A 27,061-nucleotide genomic window follows, 5' to 3' on the forward strand; every position below is an offset into this window, starting at 1 on the left:
TGAAGAGGAGTGCTGAATGCTTAGTTTGTACAGAGCTCTGGCTCACGGTGGGGTGGGAGTGGCAAATGGTGGTCAAGAAATCGTTATAATACAGGGTTCAGGCCCGGAGCCATTGAGGTAGTTTGGAGCATTCAAGGTCTGCAAGGTTGGCCCTCTGAGGACGCACAGAATACCTGACACCTGGTTCAGGAGTGCCCAGTTCACTGTCTGGGGATCCTTAGAGCCTTTCCCAGCCAAGATGTCTGTGCATGGTGCCACTTTGCATTTAGAAAGTGAGCTGTGTGTAGACCAAGAATGGAAGAGAGCTTTCAGGTTTCCCTCTTGAGGGCACCTCACTAATCTAGCTGACAGATCAATGCTCCAGCCATCATGCTAGGTGAAAAACAGAAGGATGTTTTTCTAGGTAATTGGAAGTAGCGAGAAGCCTAAGTCATGGCTTGTCTGGAAGAAGAAATAGTGAGAAGCAAAAAGTAGATAAATGTGTAAATACATAAGCAAACAACAGAGACAGATTTCTGGATGTAGCATCTTGGCTGGGCAAACTGAAGTTGGGTGAGACACACAGAGATAAAAGTTTATATAGAAACAAACAATAGAAACCTCTTACTTTTATATAGCACTTTCAGATTGCAGACACTCCAGATCTGCATTTTCATTTTATCTTCACAATAGCTCAGGAATCTAGGAAGGTTGTTATCTCCGTTCAGCTGACAAGTGAGTTGGTGAAGGGAGTCACACCATAAGTTATGATCAGAATCTCAGCTTGCCTTCCTGACCTCTAGTCCTCTGTTTTTTTCCTAAAAAGGGATCAGATGTTTTGGCCCAGGGCTTGGCTGGTACCAGGGTCTTACCCTAAGAAGAAAGACATATAACATGAGAGTATCTGGGTCATGTTAGGTGAGGGCATATGATAATTTAAATGATGAAGAAGAAGGAAGAGGAGGAGAATGACTCTCATTTATGTAATGAAATCTATATTCCTGACACTATACTACAAGTTTAGTAATTCTCACGTCTCATGTGATTCTCAGAGCCCCATGAGGTAGATATTATCTTCATTTCACAGGTGAGGAAACTGAGGCAAGGCAAGGGGAGGTTAAATATTCTGCCAAGGGCACACACTAATAAGTGACAGAGTCAAGGTTTGAGCCTAGATTGTCTGGCTCCAAAGCTTGTACACAAAGATACACAGCATCGAAAGAACAGCAGTCTTCAATCTGTGTGAGATCCTGGTCACCAGATGAGCGTGGGGAGGGGAGGGGAGGGGCTGGTGACCAAGGCCTAGTGCACCTAAATGAACTTGCAGCCCGCTGTGGAACCAGACCCAACTTGGGCTGGGCTGCATGCACGACCCTGCGTGACCCAGCTGACCAGCCCACCCTGCCATAGTGTTTCTAGATTGCAGGGACATTCTGACGGGGAGGCCGCGTACCAGAGAAGACAGACACCCCACAGGAGGCAGCTTACTCAAGGTAGTGTCTGGGCGGTGCAATTTTGGGTCTGGTGTAGGTTGCTGAGGTCCTCAGGGGCCCTTTGCTCTTCCTTCTCAGCAGGCGGGTCTTGTTCTTTTAAACCGTACCATTCTTTTAAACCATAAACCGTACACCCCAAGCAGGTTGGCTGAGAAACTAATGATCCATGGCATCTCCCTGAAGACAAAACCACTTCCAAGTCCCTCTCCACCTCTTCCTCTCTGTTAGAATGTTTCTGTGGCCCCTCTTGCCACGGAACTCAGGTGCAACACAGATTTATTGAGCTCCAGCAACTTTTGTTTTAGAATTAGCTGTAAGAATCATTGGAATCAGCACGGGTAGTTTGGTTCCTGTCTATGTGAATAAATCACACCCCTTTGGAAAGTGTCTCTGGGGAAGAAGCACAGTCTGGGAAAGTAGGAACCTTAGTGTTTTTCCCCAGCCTGGAAGGGATATTGTTCCTAAAACTTTCTCCTAATGACCAGTTTGCTCACTATTTATAGGGTACAATTTTAAGCTTCACAACTCACAGCCGTTTCCAGCTGGCAAGTACACCCCTTCCTGGGCAACTGTCTGCTGACGAGTCCTCAGAGAATTGCACGTTCTCTTGTAGGCACGTAAGTAAGCGGAGCCACGCTGCAGAAACCTCACTGCTGATTGCTGTCTGTGAGGGAGGTCTGCGCTCTGGGTTCTGTGGCTCTGTGTTGAGAATGTCTTCACATTAAGTCCTTAGAAAGAGAAGGTCGTCTCAGAGAACTTTAACACAAATATTCACTGATTGTGCAAGGTTAGAAAGTAAGAGGGAAAGGCACGAGAAGGTCTCCTGAAAGCAGGACTGGTTTAAGCCCTAGCTCTGTTGGATCTTGGACAAGTCACATAGCTTCTCTGAGTCTCAGTTTCCTCATCTGTAAAATGGGAATAATAACCATACCCATATTTTTGGGGAGTCTGAAAAGAGATGATGCGTGTACAGTGTTTAGCAGAATTCCTGGCGCAGTGCCTGGTTCAACCAATGGTAATGATTGTTGCATTAACTTGACAGAGAAATAAAGACTGGGTCATTTTGTGGTCAGCTGTGGCCTCATGCCAGCAGCCATCCATTTGTTATTCCTGCGAAATTCTCAACTTTCTTGATTTTATATTTATGGCATGTTTCAGCCTCTTTAGCTATTAATGCATTAAAATAGGTTTCATTTTTATTGCAGATAAATCGGTGATGCTGTAAATCCTACTTCTTTCCACTTACACTGCAGGGAAAAGAAGAAAGGGATAAGCATACTGAGAGAAACAGGGACTAATGGCAAATATCTTGGGGATCAAACTGTCGAGGCTCAGAGAGGTTTCCACATGTACCCCAAACTTTATGTCTGCTTCCAAAAGAGAGCTTGAGCTATGTTTGGTGGTAGTTGTTTGGGGGATGCTGGGTAGTATTGCCATTAACATTCACGTTCCTGCATTTGAAATGAATGCTGCTCAGTCCATACTACAATGGGATGAGAGCTGCGAAGGCATCTGTGATTACTAGAAAGAACAGACATGCTGTGTGCTTTATAATTACTCCTCACTGTGGAAATCATTGCTGGCCAGAGAGAGGACCGTGGCTGGAAGACGAGGCTCTGACAGTTCACTTGGCTCCGCGCTGGGAGGGCATCTTAAGCAAACGAAAGGAACATACTAAATAATTTACGTGGAAAGTTGGTTGCTGAATTCACAAGCCTGGGTGCATATTGCATTTCTAGTAAAATGCCCTTTTCTCTGTTTAAGTAATAGCTTTAAGTGGCAGGCAAGACTAAGACCCAGTGGCCAAGTGACTTAACCATAGAAGGAAACTCTAGAAGGCTCTCAGCGCCTCTGACTGCATGACCCCAGGTAACTCACGTTGCTTTTCCTTGGTTAGATGAAGGCCTGGCTTTTCTCCGACAGGGCACACAGCTGTACAGCTTTGGCCTGTGTTCCGGAGAGACTCCTTATGGGAAGTTCCAAATATTAAAACAATGAGGGGGTGACCCCAAGAACAGGGATGCTGGTCGCCGGGTACAAAGGACGGCACTTGCAGCAAATCGCCTTTTGCATGTCCTTAACTTCTTCTCTGTCTTGCTCAGAGGAGTTGTAACAGTGGAGGAATCAATAATGATAAAAAAAGCAGTCTATGGTCTGTGGAGTTTGAGGAAATGAGAGGAAAGTGGTGGAGGATTCTGGTGTTCAGCTTCACGCATATTCCCTGGTTCTGGAGCCTGTGGTGACCACACCCTCTCCTGGAGCAGGGTGGGCGGTCCTGGGCAGGACTTTGCATGGCCGCCCTGTCAGGGGTTTGTAACTGCTCCTCCAGGACGCACCAGAGGGCAGTTCCTAGCATTTGGGCCCTTGGCCTGCGAGCAGAATTGGGCTCTAACTGGTCTGAACCTTAATTGGAGGAGGAAGCAAAGCAGGGATTGCCATTCCGTTCCTGATCTCAGATGAGGACCAAGGAGCTGGGAAATGTGGGAGGGAGGAGAGGCTACAAATGAATCCCCTAAGTAGTGCATAATGAAAGCCTGGGCGCCCGCGTGGACCGGCAGAAACTCATTTTGTCTTCTCATTGGAAATAGGAGGCATCAAAAATACCCTTAGTCTATGAGGAAGCCCCCCCCGCCCCACCAATCCTCTTCCCTTCCCTTTCTCTTGCCTCCACTCTCACCTGCACCCCCTAGTTAGGTCTATACCTGACCACCTAACCCTGTAATTGAAGCCAAGCAGAAAGGTAAATCATCTGTCCAATGATGCGTTTAAAACAAAAGCTACTTTCTGGGTTAATTTATTAGCAAGAGCTTTCTATGTCACAAAAGCTTCTAATAAATCAACCAGAAACCTCCTCCTTTCAAGACCCTAATTTTACCTAGTTGAATGTTTCTCAAGCTTCACTGGGATCAGGCTTTCCCAGGAAACTGGCTGTGCCTGTAGATTCCCATCCTCCACCCCACCCCTCTGATCCAGCAGGTTTGGGGAGTGAAGGCCAGCGACCAGTATTCACAGCCAGGAGACTCTGATGCAGATGGCCCAGGATCACATTTTGAGAACACTATTTAGGTCCTGCAACTTAAACACAAACCCTCACGATGCCCTTGGATTATGAGAACTCAGCCATACAACATTCTGCTGAGCCCTGATACCCCTCAAGCAGGTCTGTCCTCTGAAGGCAGCATGCTGTAGAATCTGGCCAACAGGAAGGGAGGACTAAGTTCCAATCTCAACATTGCCACTTATTAGTTTCAGAATAATAGTGCAAGTGCCTCTCTCTCTCTCAGGCTCAATTGTCTAATCTGAATAGTGTGCAAGTCCCTGAACCTCAGTTATCTCAGTTATCTGTAAAATGGGAGTATTTTTATCTATCTCACATGGTTGTGGGGATTAGATACGAAAATAAAAGGCATTTATAATGACCAGTAATAATAGACACTCAATAAGTGGTAGCTCTCTTCTTATTTCTTTTCCCTAATCTTCATCCCAACAGATCTCTGTCTTCCCCTAGCTGTCATAGTTGCAAAGATCATCAAAGTCAAGTTAACAGACCTCCAATTAGATGTGAGTAGTTTACGAATTATAAGGGTTTAATCCAGGCGTATTAGTTTCCTATTACTACTGAAACAAATTACCACAAATTTAGTGGTTTAAAACAAGACAGATTTTACTCTTAGAGTCCAGAGATCAGAAGTCCTGCAGAGCTGTAAATCAGGGTGTCAGCAGAACTGTGTTCCTTCTGGAGGTTCGAGGAGAGAGTGTGTCCCTTGCCTTTTCCAGCTTTTAGAGGCTGCCTACCTTCTTTAGCTTGTGACCACATCACTTCTACCTCTGCTTCTGTTGTCACATCCTCTCTGAATCTGCCTCTCCCGCCTTCATCTTTCCCTTGTAAGGATCCTTATGATTATGTTAGGCTCACCTGGACAGTCCAGGCTACTTACCTTGTCCTGAGATCCTTAACTTAATCACACCTGCAGTGTCCCTTTTACCAAGTAAAAGGTAACATATTCACAGGGTCCAGGAATTAGAATGTGGGCATCTTTTGTGGACATTATTCTGCCTACTACACTGGGTTTCGATGCTTTACCAAGAGAACCTGCCGATCTAATGCCTTAATTCCCTCTTCCATAGAGATCGTTGGTGCAGTTCAGACACCGTAGAAGGGAGATATTTTAGCCTGGAGGGAGTTTTCAGCAAACCGCCTTTCCTACCACAGCCAGTACAGAAGTACTGGGCAATAATGTTGGATGGCCGTGATGAACGAGGATCTCAGTGTCCTGTGAAATTGCAACAAGCATTCTGAGTCATCGAAGGAAGATTTGATTAGGTTTCATCTTGTAGTGTTCCAGGTGTTTGAAAACTGACAGTACTACATATAGTCGTTTGATTCAGTTCCAAAAGATCTTCTGAGGACCTGCTGCACAGAAGCCTTCCTTCCCTAATAAGAACATTTGATTAATTAAGGCCTTCTGTTTCCCCACCCAAGGGTAGGGGCACACACAAATAGTCACACTGACTTGACTTTGGGGCATCTGAATAGCTGTCTCAAGCCCACCACTGTTTTTCATCCCTCCCCTAGTCAGTATAGCCATTCTCTTCCTTGACAAGATTCTATTGAGCACCAACTATGTGTTAGACACTGGCCCACGACTTTGAGATACTAGCCATCTGCTGAAGGAAAGAAACTCATAAACACTGTGTTACAATGCAATAGGATAAATGGTATGGTCAAGGAATGTGTGTGCCAAGGGGGTCCTTCTTGGGAGGGAGTGTAAGGCTATTCAGAGGAACTGACTTTTAAGCTGCAAGACTAGGAGATTTCCAGACAAAGCAGGGCAGAAAAGGCATTTCAGGAAATAAGGAAACATGCATGAGATAACGCACAGTATATGAAGCCAGCTGAGTAGTTCCCTGTGGCTGGGGAGAAATAGGAGACCCAGCAGGTAAGAAGGTTAGCATCGTGTTCAAAGGGCTTTGAAAAATTAGCTAAAGGAAACAACAGGAACTGGAACAAAATTGTTTAGCAGGGGAGTGACATGATCAGATTCTTCTTTTCAGGTAATTTAGCAATCTGTGTGGAGGATTACTTGGGACAGGGCAAAAGGTACCTATGGCAAAAAGGCCAGCTAGCGTTTAAGTGACCAATGATGAGAGCCTTTATGGACCAGAGAGAGAGGGTAGAATCAGTAGCCAATTTGATGTGTGTTGTAAAGGAGAGGAGCGAGGCACTATGGGGACTATAGTTTCTTTATGGAACTGTGGTTAACAATGTTGAGCAAAATAAGAAACACAGGAAAAGAATTTTGTGGAGGAAAATAAGAAGTGTGTTTTCGTATATGGAGAATTTGAGGTACCCTTGAGATATCAAGATAGAAATGGAAAGATCTGTAGGTAGTGTGTATATATATAGAGAGGGGGGGGTGGAGAGAGAGAGAGAGAGAACTCATAAAAAAGATAGGGGAAGCTGATGTCACAGAAATTAAAATTAAAATCCATGAGTGCAGTTGAAGTCATGAACAGAGGCTAAGGATGAGAAGAGGAGACAGCCTGTCCAGAGAGACCCCTGAGCAAACAAGTGCTCTTCTGTTGTTCTCTCCTCTCTAGCACCTTTCAAATTTTACATGGCCAGCCTCTCCCTTCACCCATTGAAAATGGTAAGTTTGCTGTTTGCTCTTTATTTCCATTTTCCAAGAAACACACTTGGATGATAGAAGAAATTTTTTTTTTTCTGAGAAAGACTTCCCATTCTTTTCCCTTAAAACATTTGAGGCATTTTACGACTTAAACCAGGCAGATTTTTTTTCCTGGGAGCTACATCCATAAAATAAATGCATGATTGGTATAGTCAGAGACCTCCAGAGAGGTTCTGTGGTTATTTTTAGAGTGAACGTGAAGATGAAGTGCAGGCAGATGTGGCTGGAGGAGCAGAGAACGGGGTGAGGGAAGGAGGAGAGATATGGCTTGGAGAGACTTCATGTCCTTGAGAAGAGGAGAGGGAGCTGGTTCCTTAAGGCACAGTTTCCAAAACTGCAGTCATTCATTCACCACCTTCATGGTTTTTGTGAAACTCCCCATACCACGTGCACAATAATTTTTTTCTCTGTAGACCAATTCACTTTTTAGACTTAAAAACATTTGTACAAAACAGGCAATATACCTTTGGAAAATGGAGACGCGCCTAACAGTGAGTAGGTAGGGGGACTAGTTTTAAAAGTTAAAATCTTCCATAAAGATTTAGAAATGATTACATTCTGGCTGCGTACTCTTGCTTGCCCATGGCTATGAACATGAAACATGCTCACTCTTGGCAAAGAAGTGTGATAAGTAAGCATTAGAAAGGTTTTGAAGACATTCTAGCACCAAACTCAGATTTTTCCCTCTGGGTAAATCAGAAGAATTGAAATGAATTTGAAAAGAGAACAACCTTCTCACTAGGTAATTCAATGCTAATGAATCTTGGGTACCGCAGGAGGCATGCAGAAACCCTCTGAGTAGCTTGTCCTAGGATTAATGCTAAGGAGACGGGAGGAGAGTGTTTGGGGTCTAAACAGCCTGGAACCAGCTTGAGTCATAGAGCCAGTCCCCACACCCTTCCCCTGGAGCCCACCGCAGTCAAAACTCCAAGGAGTTCATTCTTCCTGGTGCACTCCTGAGAGTACATGGAATCTTTGGGCATCAGCTTTGGTGCTGTTCTCCTTGGTGAGGCAGGATCTATCACAGTGATCCATGGTGAGAAGAATGCCAGTGAGGCTTTGAGGAGCGGGTGGACAGAAGGCTCCTCTTGGAGCAGAGAGAGTGAGTCGGATAGAACCAGTGACCCCATGTGTCTTGATGGAAGCAAGTAGCATAGCCATAGGCTTCGGCTGATGGGGCCACTTAGAAAACCTTATGGATTGCTAACTTAGCAGCAGCATCTCCAGACAAGAAGACCCGGCAGGCAATCCATCACGCATCCGTGTGCTTTATGTTCAGTGACATGCACTCGGTCCATCCGTCATCAGGGAGAGACTGCAGCTTAACAAGGCCTGAGGATGAGTATTTCACATCATTTATTTATTAGTTTGCAAGATCTGATTTTCCAGGATACCACACAGGGTTTGAAGTCATTTGAAATGTTAAAAAAAAAAAAAAAAAAAATGACAACTCTCATCTTCCCACTGTTACTGTGATGGAGATGTTGTTCTTATCTCTTTGCTTTCATCAAACTAATTGCCTGTTCCTTCACAATGGCTTGGATGCAACGATATAGATACTGTCTGGGAGAAAAGTCTGGCTTTGAATGGTAATGAGGGATAGATGCATGCAATGGCTGCTTTTCTTGGAAAACTGGAAAGGGATGTGTGGATAAAGGTTTGCCAGCCCATCCAGGGGTAAATTTAGAATGTTTGCTTGAGATATTTGAAGTAAGTACTAGAAAAATGCAAACATTCTCAGACTTGTTGGAAGGTTGTAGTTTAGCCAAATATTACTATTTTAAATTCAGCCTAGAACATCAGAATGTCAGAACTGAAAGGGACCATAGGGGCCATCTGGTTAAAGGCCCTCATTCTTCAGATGAGGAAACTCAGAGGCCAGAAACGATTTGCCGAAGGCCAGGGCAAGAAACTCATAGTAGATTGGAAAATAAACATTTGTCCTTTTCACTTACATAAGCTAAATAAAAAGTCATCTGAAGGTAATAGAAAATACATCATCTGGCTGCTGAAAAAGAGACTTTTCAAAATTTAAATGTAAGCTAGTTAAAAATAATTATTTTTGTTTATGAGGAAAAGTTTTTGTCCTCCCTAACAGTCTAGACATTTAATGATTTTTGTCCTCCTGGTGATTAGGAAATTTGCTTAAGATGGGGGATATAAAAAAAGAAGGAGCAAAAGGTAAGCAATTGATGAGACTCCCTAATTTTTCTTTCCAATGCACAAGCCTGTTCCAGAGCCCCCTTTTAAGAGGGGATATTTCATGCCAGGGTAAAGGGCATGTTTTTTTCTGAGAGGTCCTGAAGCTCCTGTTATTGTTATTGGTGAAAAAACTTTATGGTCCTTTGGCTTTTAGGTATAAAGTGTTGACAGTTCAGTGACAAAATGCCCAAGGCCTCACCTAAGGGTAGGGGCCCCCTGACTACCAGGCCCCCATCCCTTGCCAGGATGAAACCTCAGGATTCTGCTGGAAGGAATGAGACATTTTAAAAAGAAGACACAGGCAACCCAGTTGGGCTTCAGTTTGCTCAGGCCCTAGCTGCCTTTCTCATCAGAGAGAGAAAATAATACAGAAAACCAAAGCATACACTTTTGTTAAACAAAGTTAGATTCCATCAACTGAAATGACTGCTTTAGACCACTTTTCCAGTGTGCCACCGAAAGTAGACTTCCAGCTAAAGGGGCGTTGATTTTTCCAGTAATAACAGGAATAAGCTCTTGGATTTGTACAGAAATTTACTGTTACAAAAGGCATTCACATATATTTTCTCATTTGTTCCTAACGGCAACTCTCAAGAGGGATAATTGTTCCCACTCTACAGATGAGGAAACTGAGCTCCAGACAAGTAAGCAGGCGTAGACTTGGGGATTTTGACTCCAAGTTTAGTGCTCTTCCAACTGTATGCTGTTTCCCTTCTATTACTTATAAAAATTCACTCTATTGCAGCAACCTTACCCCCTGCTGGAAAGAAACAGTGTACTTAGAAACGAATGCACAGTGCTTAGCACAGTTCTTGACATATAGTAATTGTTGGCGTGTGATAGCTTCTGTGGAGGAAGAGGCTGTGTGGTACAACAATCAAGATCATAGGGCTTGAGATCAGAAGGATCAGGATTTGAGTCCCAAGACTGAATATTTGGTTGGAGAGCCCGCCCCCCCCCCCCACCGCTCTCTGAAAATGCTTTATGGGAGTGGAGCCAAATGGCTGAACTTCTCTGAGGACGTTAACGCCTACCTCACGAGGTATACTGTGAAACGAGACGCAAACGGGCGTGCAGAGCTTAGCAAGGCACCTGTACTCGGTATTCAGTAAGTGGAGGGATGATGATCTCAAGAGGATTTGCTCATAGACCTTGTTGTGAGGAAACAAAGCAATGCCTGCCTTGGAACCAGATGCTAACATTTCATAGTTAAACACCTTGCTTTTTAAGTCTCAGGTATTCCAAGGCCTCCTGTCTTTGCCCCTCTCTTGAATTTCTGTGCCTAAGACAGCTTACAAGAATGTCCTGTGGACCCTGCAACTTCTGTGCTCTCAAGAGCAGGCCTCGGTTGTGGCCAGGTACCTGTATATGATGCACGCTGTGTTCTGGCAGGTACTGCAGTTGTTGAGATCTTGGCCAGTTCGATAAAAGTTGCGCCTGCAAGATAGAGCATTTACTAGATAAATCTGTGGGCAAAATCCCCCTGGGATGCACGCATTCTACAGACTCATTCCCTGCAGCACAGCATTGCCCCTCTCATGAGTACCAAAGCCTGGCCATTACAGACACAGAAACAAGAAGCCCCTGTTAATAGAAGCTCACATTTCTAGAGCGCTTTATAAATGTTTAAGCACTTTGACATATGGGTTTTCTTCATGCTGACAATAACCCTATGAGATGAGCCAGTTATTCTTACCCCCGCATGATAGATGGGGAAACTGAGGGACTTTGCGAATGAGTAGAGGAAGATGATGAAAACTCCAGATCCCTTAGTTCAGTGCATTTCTCTCTGTGTCATCACAGTGCTTCTCTCTTACAAGGCAATGTTGATTCTGATCCATATCAGCAAAGGCCAGTTAATTACTTCTTCCCTCCCCTACCCTTTTGTTGATTAGCTTTGGCCGTTCCTTCTTCTCAGTCTTTAGAGAGCACTGTTTCAAGGAAAGAACAACTCACACCTAAACAGATAACTGCCTTCCCCTCCCCAGACTGATGCTGAGTCATCCAGGAAAGCATTTTGTGACTTTTTTCTCTTTGCAAAATTGTGATTTCATTTCAGTTTCCATTTAGCTGGTCCATGATGGACTGGCCCAAGCCTTCAAAGTGGTCAGTGGTGGGAAAGGTCAATAGTAAGCTTAGTGGCCACCTCAAGTCCCTGTGACAAACCCATAAATAACTAAAATACTGTGCAAATGCAGTAACTTGCTTCAAGGATGGGGGTGGGGGAAGCACCTACATGCTATCATTTTCCCCCATCGTTTATCAGCTGGACTCACATCTTAATAAAAATCACTTTTGACTCTGCTGCTTCATTGCCCCCTTTCTGCAGTCTGTTGACATCTGGAAACAAAAACACATCACCGTGGAAATCCACCAAAGCCTACAACCAGACGAAACCCAGTCAGAACAAAGGGGGACCATTGCTTACAATTTGGGGAAACAACAGAATCTCAGACATTTTGGAGACATCTTACTAACGGAAACCAGTGCTCTCTCTCTGCCCCTATCCTGGCAAGTGACTTAACCGAATAAAAAAAAATCCACCTTACCCTTCTGTGAGAGCTCGAGCTTTCTCCAAGTCTTGAATTACATTCAGAAGGACTTTAATTTTCTCTTGGTTTGAGTGCAGAGATTCCTCCACGGATTGCAGCCTGCCCTGGAGGTCGCAGAACTCACCCTGTGCCAGGTGGATTGGATTAAGTGCACCCATCTCCGTGGTGCCCTGCTGTTTGGTCTCCCTCCTTGGAAGAGAGGATGGGAGGTGATCGCTTTCTGGACAGTTTTGAAACGCTGGGTTGTGTGACTGGAAGGGGTTCTTTGCCATCTGCTCCTGACACACAGGGGCAGATTTTGACTCACTGTTAGTTTTGAGTGACTGCAGATCCTGGTGATTGTTACTCGATGAAGCACAGTCTGAAGCTCCCCCTGGCTGGGCTGGCTGGCTGTGGGAGCCTGGCGAAGGGGAGCTGTGAGTCTGTGGATGTGAGGGAACACACGTTTCCTTTGACTGAGATGACAATGGGCCAAGGTCTTTGTCATCAGAGTTATCTTTGGGCAAAAGCATTTCAGGTTTAAGTTTCCCTGTGCCGGGCATGTGGTTGGCACCGCTGGTGGCATTTAAGCAGGAGAGGGGTCTTTCTGAATCTGACGGTGGCACTCTTCTCCCATCACCTGGGCACATGTCAACCAAAGTGGGTATGGAGCTGCTAATCTCAGCAGACCTGTCTGGGCTGAAAGTGGACTCTCTACCTGCCCAGGTAGGGCTGTGATAAATATCATCTGGAACCTGAATGGCAGCTGTTGCTTTCTCTGAGGCCCTCCATGTCCCTGCTTCCAAGCATATGCTCACAGGCCCATTGCTCTGCACCTTGGACATTCTAGGGAGAAATGGGTGGGACGCCTTGACCCTTTGAGGCCCATCTTCAAGATGCCGAGACAGCCTTAAGTAGGCAAGGTCAGAGGACACAATGTCCTGTTCAGAGAGATTGCCGTTCACCTGGATGGCACTTTGGGATGCTGTCTGCATTTCCACCAGGGACTTGCTAGCTGTGAGTCTCTTCCTTTTGAAAACTGGGAAGTGCTTCCTGAGACTGGGGGAGGTTTGGATGGCGATGTGCCGAAAGCCCCCTGCCTTCTGGGACCTGGGGAAGGAGAGTGAGTAGGTGGGGAGGTGATGGTGCCCGGAGGCCTGAGTCTTGCCCATTACAGCCGGGTCCTCAGAAGTTTGGATGTCAACCTCAGCTCGGGCAGGTGGAGTCTTACTGGTGCCATCTTCCTTAAATCGTACCTGCTGAGATTTGCTCCTGCGGTGGTGAGGTTGCTTCACAAGCTCCACCGACTCTAGACTGTTATGCTTCAGAAGCACAGGCCTCACTTTCATACTTTGCTGGGCCATTGAGCCTCAGTTGAAAGGATTGGGACCATACACTTCTGGGCACATTTCCTTAGGTCTTTGGAGCAGCATCTAATGACAGCATCTCAGACACAGAGATCTGCCAGCCGGGATGGAGTGGTCCTCTCCTCTGAGTATGGGCAGCTCTGTTGGCCATTCCCAGCCAGCAGGTTTTCTTGGGGGGCTCTCCGTAATGCTTCCCCTGCAGTTAAAATATTATTCCATTGCAGTGGTAATTGCCACTTAGGTAAACAAGGAGTTAGGCTAATTATTAAACCTGATCTACCACGAGAGCTGGTGGGCTGTTTATCAACGGAGGCTGGCAGGCAGTTCTGATCCTGGAAGAAGCTTGCTGTCTTGAACAAAAAGACAATGAAAGTACCATTTAGGGGATAGCGCCAGACTGCCAACATGTGAATTCCAAAAGAAACCTGCTACGTCTGGAACATACGGCTTCCTTTCTGGGAGCGTCAATTTGCACTGTAAAACTACAGGAAACTTAAACATATCTTTCCATTTCATGTAAACAGGCAGAGAAATAAATGACCTGGGGCTTGGCTTCTTTGATGATACATGATGCTCCTAAGGCAACATCCCCATTTACGTCAATCACATATTCTTCCTTTGGGGCCATTGTTTTCTTTCATGCTGTTTCCCTTTTCTTCAGTGAGGGAAACTTATCTGCCTAAATAGCCTCACAAAACCCAGTGGCGTGTGATGGGGACAGGATTGAGGCATCCGAGGGCATTCAGAGGGCAGAGTCCCTGTCGTGGTGTCTTGGCTGAAGTTCACATGTGGGAAAAGTGAGCCACATCTGCAACTTCTGGGTATTTGAGCCAAACCCTTTGTTCGCTTGGCCTCGGGGTCAGGGTCTGGGACCTGGCAGTCTTTGCCACCAGGCAAGGAGAGCCTGAAAGGGAAGAGATAACAGATGCAACTGAGAACACAGTTCCTGGGGGCCTGGGTTTCTCTCCAATTTCCAACCTCCCAGCTGAGGGCTTTTGATAGTGGATGGTCTGGGGGTAAGTCAACTTACTACCTTTGTGTCTTTTCCCCTAGTGAGCCAGCCACCTTGTGGCTACAGGGCCTCGGAACAAAATGCCTGTCTGCCTGGATCGCTTCCTCCTTCCACTCCCAGGCATCCCCCAGCCAACTCCTATTCATCCATGAAGTCCCAGCTTAAATGGCACTTCCTCACGAAATTTTTCTAATGACTCCTCCCTCACATACACCTCTGATGCTACATCATATCAGGACCCCCATTATACCTTTTCGCCACATTCTTCATAACACAAATTGTAGCTGTCCCCAAATAATCATTTGTGTACGTATTTATTTAATGTGTATCTCCCCTGCTACCCTGTAAGCTCCAAGGTGGCAGGAGCTGGAGCCATTTTTTTTTACAGCTTAGGTATTTCCATTCCTCCTTTAGGCTCACTGTGGGTGCTTAATGAGTATTTACTGAAAGAGAGGATGGCCGAATAAAGCAAAGGAGAGCCTGGGAATGGTGGATGGGGTTCCTAAGGTATCTTGCCAGGGCAACAGGATGGTGAATTCTCTCTGCTCGGACCGAAACTTTTGCTAGAGGACAAGATTTTCCCCTAATGTCTTCATTTCTTAATTGCTTTCTAGGAGATAAATGTGCATAAAATTCTCCGTGCAAAGTGTGCCTTGTAATAATAACAGTTACCATTTATTGAACACTTATCTTTACCGTGCTGTGGGCTCGTAATAATAACAGTTACCATTTATTGAACACTTATCTTTACCGTGCTGTGGGCTTTATTTGCATTATTCATAAAAACTCTCGTTTACCAAGTAGTCACCAGTGCACCAGGTGCTGTTCTAAGCGCTTTCCAAGCCATAACTCATTCATTCCCTGCCCTATAGAGGTGGATACTCTTATTATCCCCATATGACAGTTGAATATGCTGAGGCCCAAGGACACACAGTTAGTGACAGAGCCAGCGTCTGAACTTAAAACAGTCTGGCACCAGAGCCTGTGCTCTTAGCCTCAATGCTCCACTGCTTTCCCAGTATTACATTATCTCATTAATCCTTGGAACAAAACTATGAGGTATTATGATCCCCATTGGACTGATAAGGAAACTGAGGCTCAGAGAGGATAAGTACCCAGTGGAGGAGCTGAGACATGAACCCAGGAGTCTATGACTCCAAAGTCCATGTTCTTGCACATGAGGTTATGACTTTGTCCCCTTGGCATCTTCCTGGTATTCGGGGCAGATGGTATTAGTGATCTGAGTACAGAGTTTGAGGACTTGTGCAGGTCTGGAGAGATGCAGGGGATTGTGCCCTGGCCTTGCCATGGCAAAGTGAACCTGTTTGCTGCTAGTCTGAGGGAGCCCACAGAAGTGGAATGAGGCAAGTTCGAAGCCTGCTTGAGTTGACCAAAGGATATTACAAGAAAATGAAAGTGGTAAAACAGTCCACAAGTATCTGGATGTCTCTGAGGGAGTATTCTGTCTCTATTGTACTTGGCCTTATCATTAAGGTCGAAACCTCTGGCTTCTCTAAGCACCGGGGCTTTGCTCCCAAGATGGTCTTCATCCTGCTGCTTGGGGTTCTGTTTTGTGGGTGCAGCTTAAGCCTTGTTTCTCAGTGTTCTGCTCTCCCCAGGAATTACTAGATAATGCCAATGGCAATTTCAGCTTTCCCAGCTCCCAGCTACCTTGAGAAGGGTCACCTGACCCAGTGGGGCTGGCACAGGTAGTGGCAGGTCCTGAAAGAGGAAAGGATTCATCTAATGCTAATGAGTTGTCAACTTATCATGAGGTCCTGCAACTACTTCTCACATTCTGGGTTCAAACCCCTGTCCCTTACTGGCTGAAGGGTTTTTGACAATACTTATTCCCTCCAAGCCTCATTGTTTTCATCTGTCAAATGGGGATGACACATATAGCATAGGCACTACATATGCATGGGTCTGTTGGGGGAAGTAATAAGACAATGCATGCAAAGCCCTCAGCGCAGAGCTCAGGACACAGTAAGTGATCAGCGTGGGCTTGCTGTTGCTGTTAATACTGTTGTCACCACGCAATTAGCTTTCCTTTTTGTGAATGCGGGGGAGCATGTAGAGCTGCTATCTGCAGCTTTTCCAGAGCAGGTAGAGCCACTCTTGGTACAGAGAATGGGCAGTCTGGGGGAACACTTGCCTCACCTGTCTGAAAAGCAGGGCTGGCCTATGAGAGCTGCATCGCCCTGTAACTCTGGGGAGATGGCCCTGTTGGTGAAGGGCTCCCCAGTCACTCTGCACAACAATCCCAAACAACTCCATTTTAAAAATCAGTTTAGGGCTTCCCTGGTGGTACAGTGGTTGAGAGTCCGCCTGCCGATGCAGGGGACACGGGTTCGTGCCCCGATCCGGGAAGATTCCACGTGCCGCATAGCGGCTGGACCCGTGAGCCATGGCCGCTGAGCCTGCACGTCTGGAGCCTGTGCTCCGCAACGGGAGAGGCCGCAACAGTGAGAGGCCCGCGTACCGCAAAAAAAAAAAAAAAAATCAGTTTTGTGTTTCAACAACAGCAGAATTTTTAGATCTGTAAGAATCCAGTAGCTCATCCCCTCCTTCCAAGGCTAAGTCTTCTCTCCATCGTCTTCTTCCTGTAATAAGTAAGCCTGCCTGGATACCTGTAGTGACAGGGAGCCCACTACCTAATCTCACAGTCAACAATAATTATTTTTATTAATATTAGCAAATATGTATTAAAAACTTGTTATTACCAAGCACTGTGTTAGCACTTGGCATTTAATCCTTAAAATGGCCTTTTGTATATGACCCCCCCTTTTGCAGAATGAACAATTAAAACTTACTAGGTTAAGTCTAAAACCACACAACCCATATCTTTAACCCTTGTGCTGCAGAGCCTAGATATTTATATGTCTACTCGTGTGGATTTCTTTGCTTAATTGTCCTCTACCTTGTCCCTCTCCTTAACTGTTCATTAGTGCTTCATTCTGGGAAAGTTAACTCACTTAGACTATGATTGCCTGAAGCTGGTTTTCATAAGAGCTAATATCTAGTAAATATTGATTATGTGCCAGGCATTGTCATAGGTGTTCATTTACTCTTGTCCCTAATCTTCATGACAGTCTTAGAGGCAGGTGCTGTCAGTCACACATTTTGTAAATGAGGAAACTGAGGGACAGAAGCTTAAGTAATTTGTCCCAAGTCACTTACCCGCTGAACCCAAGGACTGACCCTGGAGCATAAGCTCCTAACCACTGGGATTTCCTGCCTTCTCCAGAACTAGGAAAGGACTGATCTTGTCAGGCTGTTAGGCAGGTTTCAAAGTCACTCCACATTTTCCTTCTGAAAGTCAGCCATTATTCTGCTTTTCACCCTGCTTTTTCTCCAGGAAATGTGTATATCCTTGACATGTTTTATTTTCATCTTTGAAAACAGTTTTCTATTTTTAAATTATTACATGTTCATTGTAAAAATTCAAATAGTATAGATAAACAAAGAAAGGAAGGAAAATCACTTGATTTCTAAGATAGATAAACAAAGGAAGGAAGGAAAATCACTTGATTTCTCACCACTCAGAAAGAGCGACTATGTACCAGTAATTTGGTGAAGTTCACTCTCGGCACCCCGCTGTGCAGCATTTGCACATTCATAGTAGGCCCATTGCATATGCGTGCACGTTTACAGGAAGACGTTTTTTTACTGAACAACATGGAGAAAGTTCCACATTATGGCACACAGATTCACGCCATCCTTTTAAGTAGGCTAATCGCACTTTGCTGTCTAGTTATACCGTGATCTATTCAAGTGATATCCTTTTGTGGATATTTAGGTTGTTTCTAAATACTTGGTGTTATTAATAGTTCTGGAAATAACATGTTTTGCTCTGTGAACCTTGGAGCACTTGTCTAATTATTTTCTTGGAATAAATTTGTGGAAGAAGAATTAGTGGATTAAGGTACCTAGGCATTTTACATTTTGTTGATATTACCTCTTTGCATATGTGTTCATCAGTGATATTGGCCTGTAGTTTTCTTTCTTTGTGACATCTTTGTCTGGTTTTGGTGTCAGGGTGATGGTGGCCTCGTAGAATGAGTTTGGGAGTGTTCCTCCCTCTGCTGTATTTTGGAAGAGCTTGAGAAGGATAGGTGTTAGCTCTTCTCTGAATGTTTGATAGAATTCTCCTGTGAAGCCATCTGGTCCTGGGCTTTTGTTTGTTGGAAGATTTTTAATGACAGTTTCAATTTCAGTGCTTGTGTTTGGTCTGTTTATATTTTCTATTTCTTCCTGGTTCCGTTTCAGAAGGTTGTGCATTTCTAAGAATCTGTCCACTTCTTCCAGCTGGTCCATTTTATTGGCGTATAGTTGCTTGTAGTAATCTCTCATGATCCTTTGTATTTCTGCAGTGTCAGTTGTTACTTCTCCTTTTTCCTTTCTAATTCTGTTGATCTGAGTCTTCTCCCTTTTTTTCTTGATGAGTCTGGCTAATGGTTTATCAATTTTGTTTATCTTCTCAAAGAACCAGCTTTTAGTTTTATTGATCTTTGCTAGTGTACTTCATTTCTTTTTCTCTTCTTATTTTTAATTAATTAATTTAATTTTTGGCTGCGTTGGGTCTTTGTTGCTGCAGACAGGCTTTCTCTAGTTGCAGTGAGCAGGGGCTACTCTTCGTTGCAGTGCATGGACTTCTTATTGCGGTGGCTTCTCTTGTTGTGGAGCACGGGCTCTAGGTGCACAGGCATCAGTAGTTGTGGCACGCAGGATCAGTAGTTGTGGCTCACAGGCTCTAGAGCGCAGGCTCAGTAGTTGTGGCACGTGGGCTTAGTTGCTCTGCAGCATTTGGGATCTTCCCGGACCAGGGCTCGAACCCGTGTCCCCTTCATTGGCAGGCAGATTCTTAACCACTGTGCCACCAGGGAAGTCCTTCTGATCTGATTTTTTTTTCTTTCTTTCCTTCTGCTGACTTTGGGGTTTTTTTGTTCTTCTTTCTCTAATTGGTTTAGGTGTAAGGTTAGATTTTTTATTTGAGATATTTCTTGTTTCTTGAGGTAGGATTGTATTGCTATAAACTTTCCTCTTTGAACTGTTTTTGCTGCATCCCATAGGTTTTGGATCATCATGTTTTCATTGTCATTTGTTTCTAGGTATATTTTGATTTCCTCTTTGATTTCTTCAGTGATCTCTTGGTTATTTAGTAGCGTATTGTTTAGCCTCCATGTCTTTGTATTTTTTACAGTGTTTTTTTCCTGTAATTGGTGTCTAGTCTCATAGCATTGTGGTTGGAAAAGATACTTGATACAATTTTAATTTTCTTAAGTTTACCAAGGCTTGATTTGTGACCCAAGATATGATCTATCCTGGAGAATGTTTGATGAGCACTTGAGAAGAAAGTTTATTCTGTTGTCTTTGGATGGAATGTCCTATAAATATCAATTAAGTCCATCTTGTTTAATGTGTCATTTAAAGCTCATGTTTCCTTATTTATTTTCATTTTGGACGATCTGTCCACTGGTGAAAGTCAGGTGTTAAAGTCCCCTACTATTACAGTGTTACTGTTGACTTCCCCTTTTATGGCTGTTAGCATTTGCCTTATGTATTGAGGTGCTCCTATGTTGGGTGAATAAATATTTACAATTGTTATATCTTCTTCTTGGATTGATCCCTTGATCATTATGTAGTGTCCTTCTTTGTCTCTTGTAATAGTCTTTATTTTAAAGTCTATTTTGTCTGATATGAGAATTGCTACTCCAGCTTTCTGTATTTAATTTCTGATAGTTTGATTAATATGTGTCTTGGCGTGTTTCTCCTTGGATTTATCCTGTATGGGACTCTGCGCTTCCTGGACTTGATTGACTATTTCCTTTCCCATATTAGGGAAGTTTTCAACTGTAATCTCTTCAAATATTTTCTCAGTCCCTTTCTTTTTCTCTTCTTCTTCTGGGACCCCTATAAGTCGAATGTTGGTGCGTTTAATGTTGTCCCAGAGGCCTCTGAGGGTGTCCTCAATTCTTTTCATTCTTTTCTCTTTATTCTGCTCTGAAGTAGTTATTTCCACTATTTTATCTTCCGGGTCACTTATCCGTTCTTCTGCCTCAGTTATTCTGCTATTTATTTCCTTCGAGAGAATTTTTAATTTCATTTATTGTGCTGTTCATCACTGTCTGCTCTTTAGTTCTTCTGTGTCCTTGTTAAACATTTCTTGTATTTCCTCCATTCTATTTCCAAGCTTTTGGATCATCTTTACTATCATTACTCTGAATTCTTTTTCAGGTAGACTGCCTATTTCCTCTTCATTTGTTTGGTCTGGTGGGTTTTTACCTTGCTCCTTCATCTGCTGCGTATTTCTCTGTCTTCTCATTTTGCTTATCTTACAGTGTTTGGGGTCTCCTTTTCCCAGGCTGCAGGTTCATAGTTCCTGTTGTTTTTGGTGTCTGCACCCAGAGGGTGAAGTTGGTTCAGTGGGTTGTGTAGGCTTCCTGGTGGAGGGGACTGGTGCCTGTGTTCTGGTGGATGAGGCTGGATCTTGTCTTCCTGGTGGGCAGGACCACATCCGGTGGTGTGTTTTGGGGTGTCTGTGAGCTTATTATGATTTTAGGCAGCCTCTTTGCTAATGGGTGGGGTTGTGTTCCTGTCTTGCTAGTTGTTTGGCACGGGGCGTCCAGCACTGGAGCTTGCTGGTCGTTGAGTGGAGCTGGGTCTTAGCATTGAGGTATATTTTGATTTCCTCTTTGATTTCTTCAGTGATCTCTTGGTTATTTAGTAGCATATTGTTTAGCCTCCATGAGACAGAGATCTCTGGGAAAGCTCTTGCAGATTGATATTACGTGGGGCCAGGAGGTCTCTGGTGGACCAATGTCCTGAACTTGGCTCTCCCACCTCAGAGTCTCAGGCCTGACACTGGCTGAAGCCCCAAGACCCTGTCAGCCACACAGCTCGCTCTGGGCTTCTGTTTTGATGATGTGGCTCTGGAGAGCATGGGCCACTCTTCTGGGAATCGGTTGAGGAGAACCATGAGGGCGCCGAGCATCCTGAAAATGCAAAACCAGTGTGACGGCCGCCCTCTCTTCCAGGACGAGCAGAAGCCTCCCCAAGATGAGTGGGGTAAAACCCAAAATGCTATGGGAGTCGCCGTGCTCGTGGAGAAGAACCTGAACCAGGCCCCTGTGGACCTGCATGCCCTGGGTTCTCGCCTCTTTATTCTTATTCTTTCTTCTCCCTTCTCTTCCTTTTTTAAATTATGAAATGTTCCAGGCATGCAAAACAGCACAGAGGAGAGTACAGCGAACATAGCAATCACTGCGAACCTACAGCCTAGCTTCAGAAAGAAAAGGTTACAAATCCAGCGAAGCCTTCTTCCTCTGTTCCCTCTCCTCTCTCCTTTTATTCCCCTCTTCTGTCTTCTCTTGCCCTTCTCCTCCTCCTGATTTCCCTCTCCATCTCCCCCCTGCTCTCTTTGCCCTGACACCTCTCTTGCACTGTCTTTATCACACCCTCCTTCCTCATCCTTGTCCCCTTCTCCTTTTCTTTTCTTCTTCTCCATACCCTTCGCTTGCCTTCTCATTCTGCCTTGCATCTTTAAGAAGAGCCTGTGGATCAGCGATTCATTCCTTTGGCTGTTCAGTGTCAAGGGTGGGAACTCAGTATCCCTTGGAATTGCTTCTCCTACAAACCTTAGCGTACCTGCCCTGCAGGGACAGTTATCTGGTCCACACATCCCCTAGCTAGAGGCACTAGCTGTTCCTGCTGGTGCATCAGAAAGGTCACCTCCAGCTTGCTCTCTCCAGGGTAGAAGTGTTACTACCTTCAGATGCAATTGCTGGTCACTTCTTCCAGCTTCTTCTCACAAAGGAAAGAGCAATAGTCTGATGAGGTATCTCGGTATTTTACTCGGCCTTTTGAATTTTTTCCAGAAAGATTTTCTGATCTCTCTCACTGCATTTTATTTCACTACATCACTCGGGACGTTTTCTTACCATTTTTAAGGTTATGCTCTTTGAACTTTAAAGAATTTGATTTACCCTTCCCGAGGCCTGACACTGGGGGAGCTGCCTGCTCAGACATGCAGAAGAATCTGGACCATTTTGTATTTGTCATCAGAGGAGTAACTCTGTGTCAGATGAAAGTGGGGCACAGGGTTGAGTGGTTACATCTCAGTCCTCTTCTCCATCAGCTCAAGTCCAGGAGAGCCAGCAAGAAGCTGGGCAACAATGATTTGCGTTGTTTAAATGGATTCATTCATTGGGTATGGAGTTGGATTAGGCCACGTCTAGGTTCCTTTTCAAGGTGGAGGTGTCCATACTTCCCGTTTCAGTTTGCGGGGAGGGATCAGTTACAGCAAAAGAAGGCAGGAAACTCCTTCCCCATGTCAGTACAACCTCCTTTGGTTTTGTGGCACCTGTTCCCTTCTTAATCGGTCTGATTTACACTTGGTAATCTCATTCAGTAATTGCCTGAAGCTGTTATGCATAAAACAGGAAAAGTCTCCCCATTCCAAAGGGACCTATACTCCTGTGTAAACCAGCCAAATGCATTTGGTTGATTAAAATTCTAGTAGTTACACTAGAAATAAGAATGACTCCAGTGACCCTTTGGTCTTTAATAGAAATGCTAAGGTTTTTTCAGAGTGTTTTCAGATTTACTGGCCCATTTGGGCCTCACACCAATTTCTGCCAAGACCAGACGTTATCACTCCCATTCTGCAGATGAGGAAATTGTGGAAGGGAGGGGAGAGATTTACCCAAGATGAGTGTGGTCTGCTATGGCCAAAGGGACCTCAAAACTTTTTAGATCAGGGAGTGTCCATTGGGGCTGGAGGAAGGCCAGCGCCCACCAGAGGGGCCTTGGGTGAGGGCCAACAGAAGTGGCCCACAGCACGGCCTTGTCGGGGACCCGCACCGCAGACCCAGCAGGGACAATTGTCATTGTCAGGTCCTGGACTCTGCAGCACTCCACCCACCCCAGTACCACAAAGCATTGGCAGGCAGCTGCAGTGAAGGCTTTCCCGCTGCTGCTGGACCCCTGCCTGCACTGCAGAATTTTCACAAGGAGAAGGGAAGGGTGGGAAGTTTATGGTCTGATCTAATCACAGATGAACCGAGAACTCTGTGGCAGGCAGAAGTTTGCAGGCTGCGCAGGACTCCGGTGCTGTTAAAGAGCCCATCCCTCGATTCTGAGCCGAGCAAACGGTGTGCCCAGCCTGTAGCATGTGCGGCATGTAGTAGGTGCTCAAATACAGTGGCTTCCATTGTTCTCATTTTTACCACAATTACCATGATGCCTTGGGCCCCAGCCCACACAGGGGACAGAGGACAAAATCCCAGGGTTTGAAAGTGCCTGCTGGGAGCTGTGGCAAATCTCAAGTAACATTAAGGAATGAAGTGAAGTAATAAAAGTGAACTTTAAGGAGAAAATGCTGTCAAATGTCTCCTCTGGTTTTCGTGTTCTCCATGAGGCTTGGTGATTCCCAAGGGACCACAGATGTCTCTGTGGCTTTTGTTGTTCATTTCCTCCTCTCTGACTCTGTCCCGGTCCTCTGGTGCGGACACCTCAGACCATTGCTGGAATCAGTGTCCCCTTCTGGCTTCCCGTACGGTCCCCACAAGTGTTAGTTCTGAAACCCCATCTGCCTCCCTTGCAAGTCACAGGTGGGCGAGGACACCTCTCATTGCCTCTCACTTGATGGGCCCACAGTGTTGGCCTAATGACAAGGATGCCCTGTGGCATACTGATACTGGTCAAATCACAAAAGGATGAAAGCTTGAAAAAAAAAAAAGAAAGCTCGTGTTTAAACATCTTCCCTCCTCCTCCTTATTTCTCCTTTCCTTCTCTGCCTTCCTCTCCCTCCTCATTCCCTCCTTTCCTTCTTGCAAGGGGAAGGACATGTGGGCAGAGAGAGCCAGGCAGCCTCAGCCCCCTTCTTACCCTCCAGGGTAGGAGATGGAGAAAAGCACTGAGCTGGGCAGACTGCTTTCCCAGGGCCCAGGGGTCCTCACTCTTAGCCACCTGCAGTCCCCCGAGTCTCCACCCCTGCCCCTAGCCTGGAGAGAAGCACCTGGCATTCATTATCCTATCCTGCTGAGAGCTCCCCCAGGCAGCAGACCTCTTGGCTTCCTTCCTTCCTTCTTTCCTATTTTCTGGCTTGGCCGTTGTCCCCTGATTGCCCCCACCCCCATCCCCTGCCCTTGTCTTGCTTGAACAGAGACCTTTATACAAATGGCATGGTCTCAAGCCAGGCCCTGGCTACCCTCCACAATTCCTGCTGGTCTTGTGTTGGAGGTTGGCTTGCTGGGCAGAGGCACAGGGGCTGGGAGGGGCACCCAGAGCACTGGGACAGGAGGAGGGAGCCAGAAACACTGCTGCTGGGTGTGTGTGTAGGGGGGGGGGGTGATGGTGAGCAGCTCCCTAAAGCTCACCTCAATATTCCCTAGAATGAGGTCCACAGCCGCACAGGCCAGAGTTGCTGTGAATGGCTGTCTTCATCTGAAATACCAGGATCCCTGTGGAGCGGTTTGGAGTGGTCAGATCATTTAGGTAGTATAGCACGGTGGACAAGGGCATACATTTTGAAGATGGGCTGCCTAGCTTTTGATGCTGGCTCTGCCATTTTCTGAATCTGTGACTTAGGGTAAATTACCTAACCTCTCTGTGCTTCGGTTTCTCCATCTGTAATATGTGGCTAATAACATTACTTCATAAGTTGGCTGTAAGGTTTTAATGAAATTACACTTGTAAAGCATTCAGGGGAGGCCATGAGCACTGAATAAATGTTGGCTCCTGTTATCATTCCTAGTATCATGACTCTTGGCATCATCATCACCATCATTACCATCAAAGTGTGAGAACCAACAAAGGTTTCTATCACTCACCAGACATGCTGCGCAAACTCTCATCTATGAAACACATGTATTTATCATTCATCTCCTACCTACTACACTCAGCGTTGGTGAGAACTGACTGATATAGAAGTGAATGAACGGGATAGTTTACCATAAAAAAGCAGATATCATAAAACTAAAAGCAATAGTAACTAACAGAAGATAGGAAGCAAAAAACAGAGTTAGGAAAGAGGAGGAAAACTGAGCATAAACTTTGGTGTGAGCTTCCTAGTAAACCATGGCAAAAAGGGAAACCCCATGGGGCATGTCATCGTTACTTAATACATAAAATATGTCATTTCATCACAAGTAATGACCTTTTTCATACCTTTGAGCTCTAAGAAAAATTAACATGAGAATATTCACTATAAAAAGTTTTTTCAAATCTAAAATTTCAGTCCTAAACTCCAATAGAAAAGATAATTCTGATGAGATTTGAGAAGTATCACGATAAAATTGGTTGAAGGAATGTGAGTTCTTTAACCCATATAAGAGAAATAGGTTCCAGGTGAAGACTTCACTACCCAGTCAAGTGGGGGGATGGGGGCAGCATTTTTCTGTGATGTGTCTGAAAAAAGGAATCAGAACTCCTTGGTTGAGTGCCTCAAGGATGCAAACTTAAGTTTCAGCTAAAGGTAAAAATTCCCCCAAACTCAAGTAATCCAACAGTGGGGTGAACTGCCTGTTAGGTAGTCAGCTCCCTGCCCATGCAAACGTTTGTCTGGACGGCCAAACTTTCAGGGCCAAGTGGGGAGGTTCATGGCACTGCCAGGGAGAGTAGAGATGACTCCTGCACCCCAGGCCACTTTCATATTTTCCAAGTCCATGTAATATAGGAGCAGACTCTCCAAAGATAAGATGAGCTTTTCTCCCTTGAATGTAGATTAACAGTTATAACAAAACCCATTTCCTACAAATCTGCTCCCTTAGAAATCAAGGAGCAGGCTGGCTAGAGCAACCAAATCCCTTTTTAAATTATTACTTAAGATAAAGACTATTAGCAAATCATTTGGCCAAGCAATTGTCAGCAGATTTCAGGAAATGTTCCCCTTGTCAGAAGTGACTGTGTCACTTGTCACCAACCTCCTGTGTGTCCCATCTGCCACCGACATAAGCAAGTGCACATCCCTGGGGCTCCCACAGCCCCAGCCCTGCTCTCCTCCATCCAGGCATTCATCAGCTGGACTGCCATCATCTCCTCCCTCACTGGGGCTCTTTTGGGACAGGGCCATATCCTGCTCAGCATGTATGGCCAGTGCCTCCACAGTGCCAGGCTCATAGCAGACAGCTATAGCATATGGCTAGGAGCATGGGCTCTGGAGCCTGACAGCCTGCGTTTGAATTCTGGCTCTATCATTTATTAGCTGTGAGCTCTTTGAGCCTCAGTTTCTCTGTCTGTAAAATGGGATTGATAAGAGTACCCTGTGCGTGTGCATCACGCGCACATACACATGCAATTGTAGTATGTGTTAAATGAGATAATAAAAGGTAAGCTTTTGGCAAGTGTTTGCCTTATCTATTGTATCAGAGGTTGGCAGACTATTTCTATCAAGGGTCAGATAGTAAATATTTGCAGCTCTGGAGGTCTCTGTTACAACTATTCAGCTCTGCCATTGTAGCATGAAAGCACCCATAGGTAATACATAAATGAATGAGCCTGGTGGTATTCCAGTAAAACCTTATTTACACAAACAGGGAGTGGATGAGGTGTAGGCCATAGTCTGCCAATCCCTGTGATTATAGGAAGCAATAAGTGACATTATCAGATGGAAAACTTAAGCAACCACAGAGGCTACAGGGAAGAAATGAAAGGTGGTAGAATGGTGATTTCAACAGTAGTGCCCAGTGGGTAAGGACTCAGGCTGTAGAGTCAGATAGATCTGGGTTTACATCTCGTTTGGGTGAATGGTGTATGCTCTCTGTGTCTTGGTTTCCAATTATATAAA

The 27,061-nt window shown here is 45.1% G+C and overlaps 2 protein-coding genes across 8 annotated transcripts in view; one reads left to right on the forward strand and one right to left on the reverse strand.

Moving 5' to 3' along the window:
* Positions 1-18,373, reverse strand: part of INSYN2B (inhibitory synaptic factor family member 2B) — a 29,149-nt gene extending 10,776 nt beyond the window's left edge. The window contains exons 1-2 of the mRNA XM_029217465.1: positions 11,914-18,373; positions 10,727-10,801 (exon numbers count right to left, since the gene is read on the reverse strand). Coding sequence (XP_029073298.1) covers positions 10,727-10,801; positions 11,914-13,259 — 1,421 coding nt within the window. The 5' untranslated portion in view covers positions 13,260-18,373. The remainder of the gene's footprint in view (positions 1-10,726; positions 10,802-11,913) is intronic.
* Positions 1-27,061, forward strand: part of DOCK2 (dedicator of cytokinesis 2) — a 405,468-nt gene that overhangs the window by 197,974 nt on the left and 180,433 nt on the right. The window lies entirely within an intron of this gene.

Source organism: Monodon monoceros, unplaced genomic scaffold (assembly GCF_005190385.1).
Source record: "Monodon monoceros isolate NGI ecotype Baffin Bay Population unplaced genomic scaffold, NGI_Narwhal_1 Super_Scaffold_12, whole genome shotgun sequence".
In the NCBI taxonomy this organism is placed as follows: Eukaryota; Metazoa; Chordata; class Mammalia; order Artiodactyla; family Monodontidae; genus Monodon; species Monodon monoceros.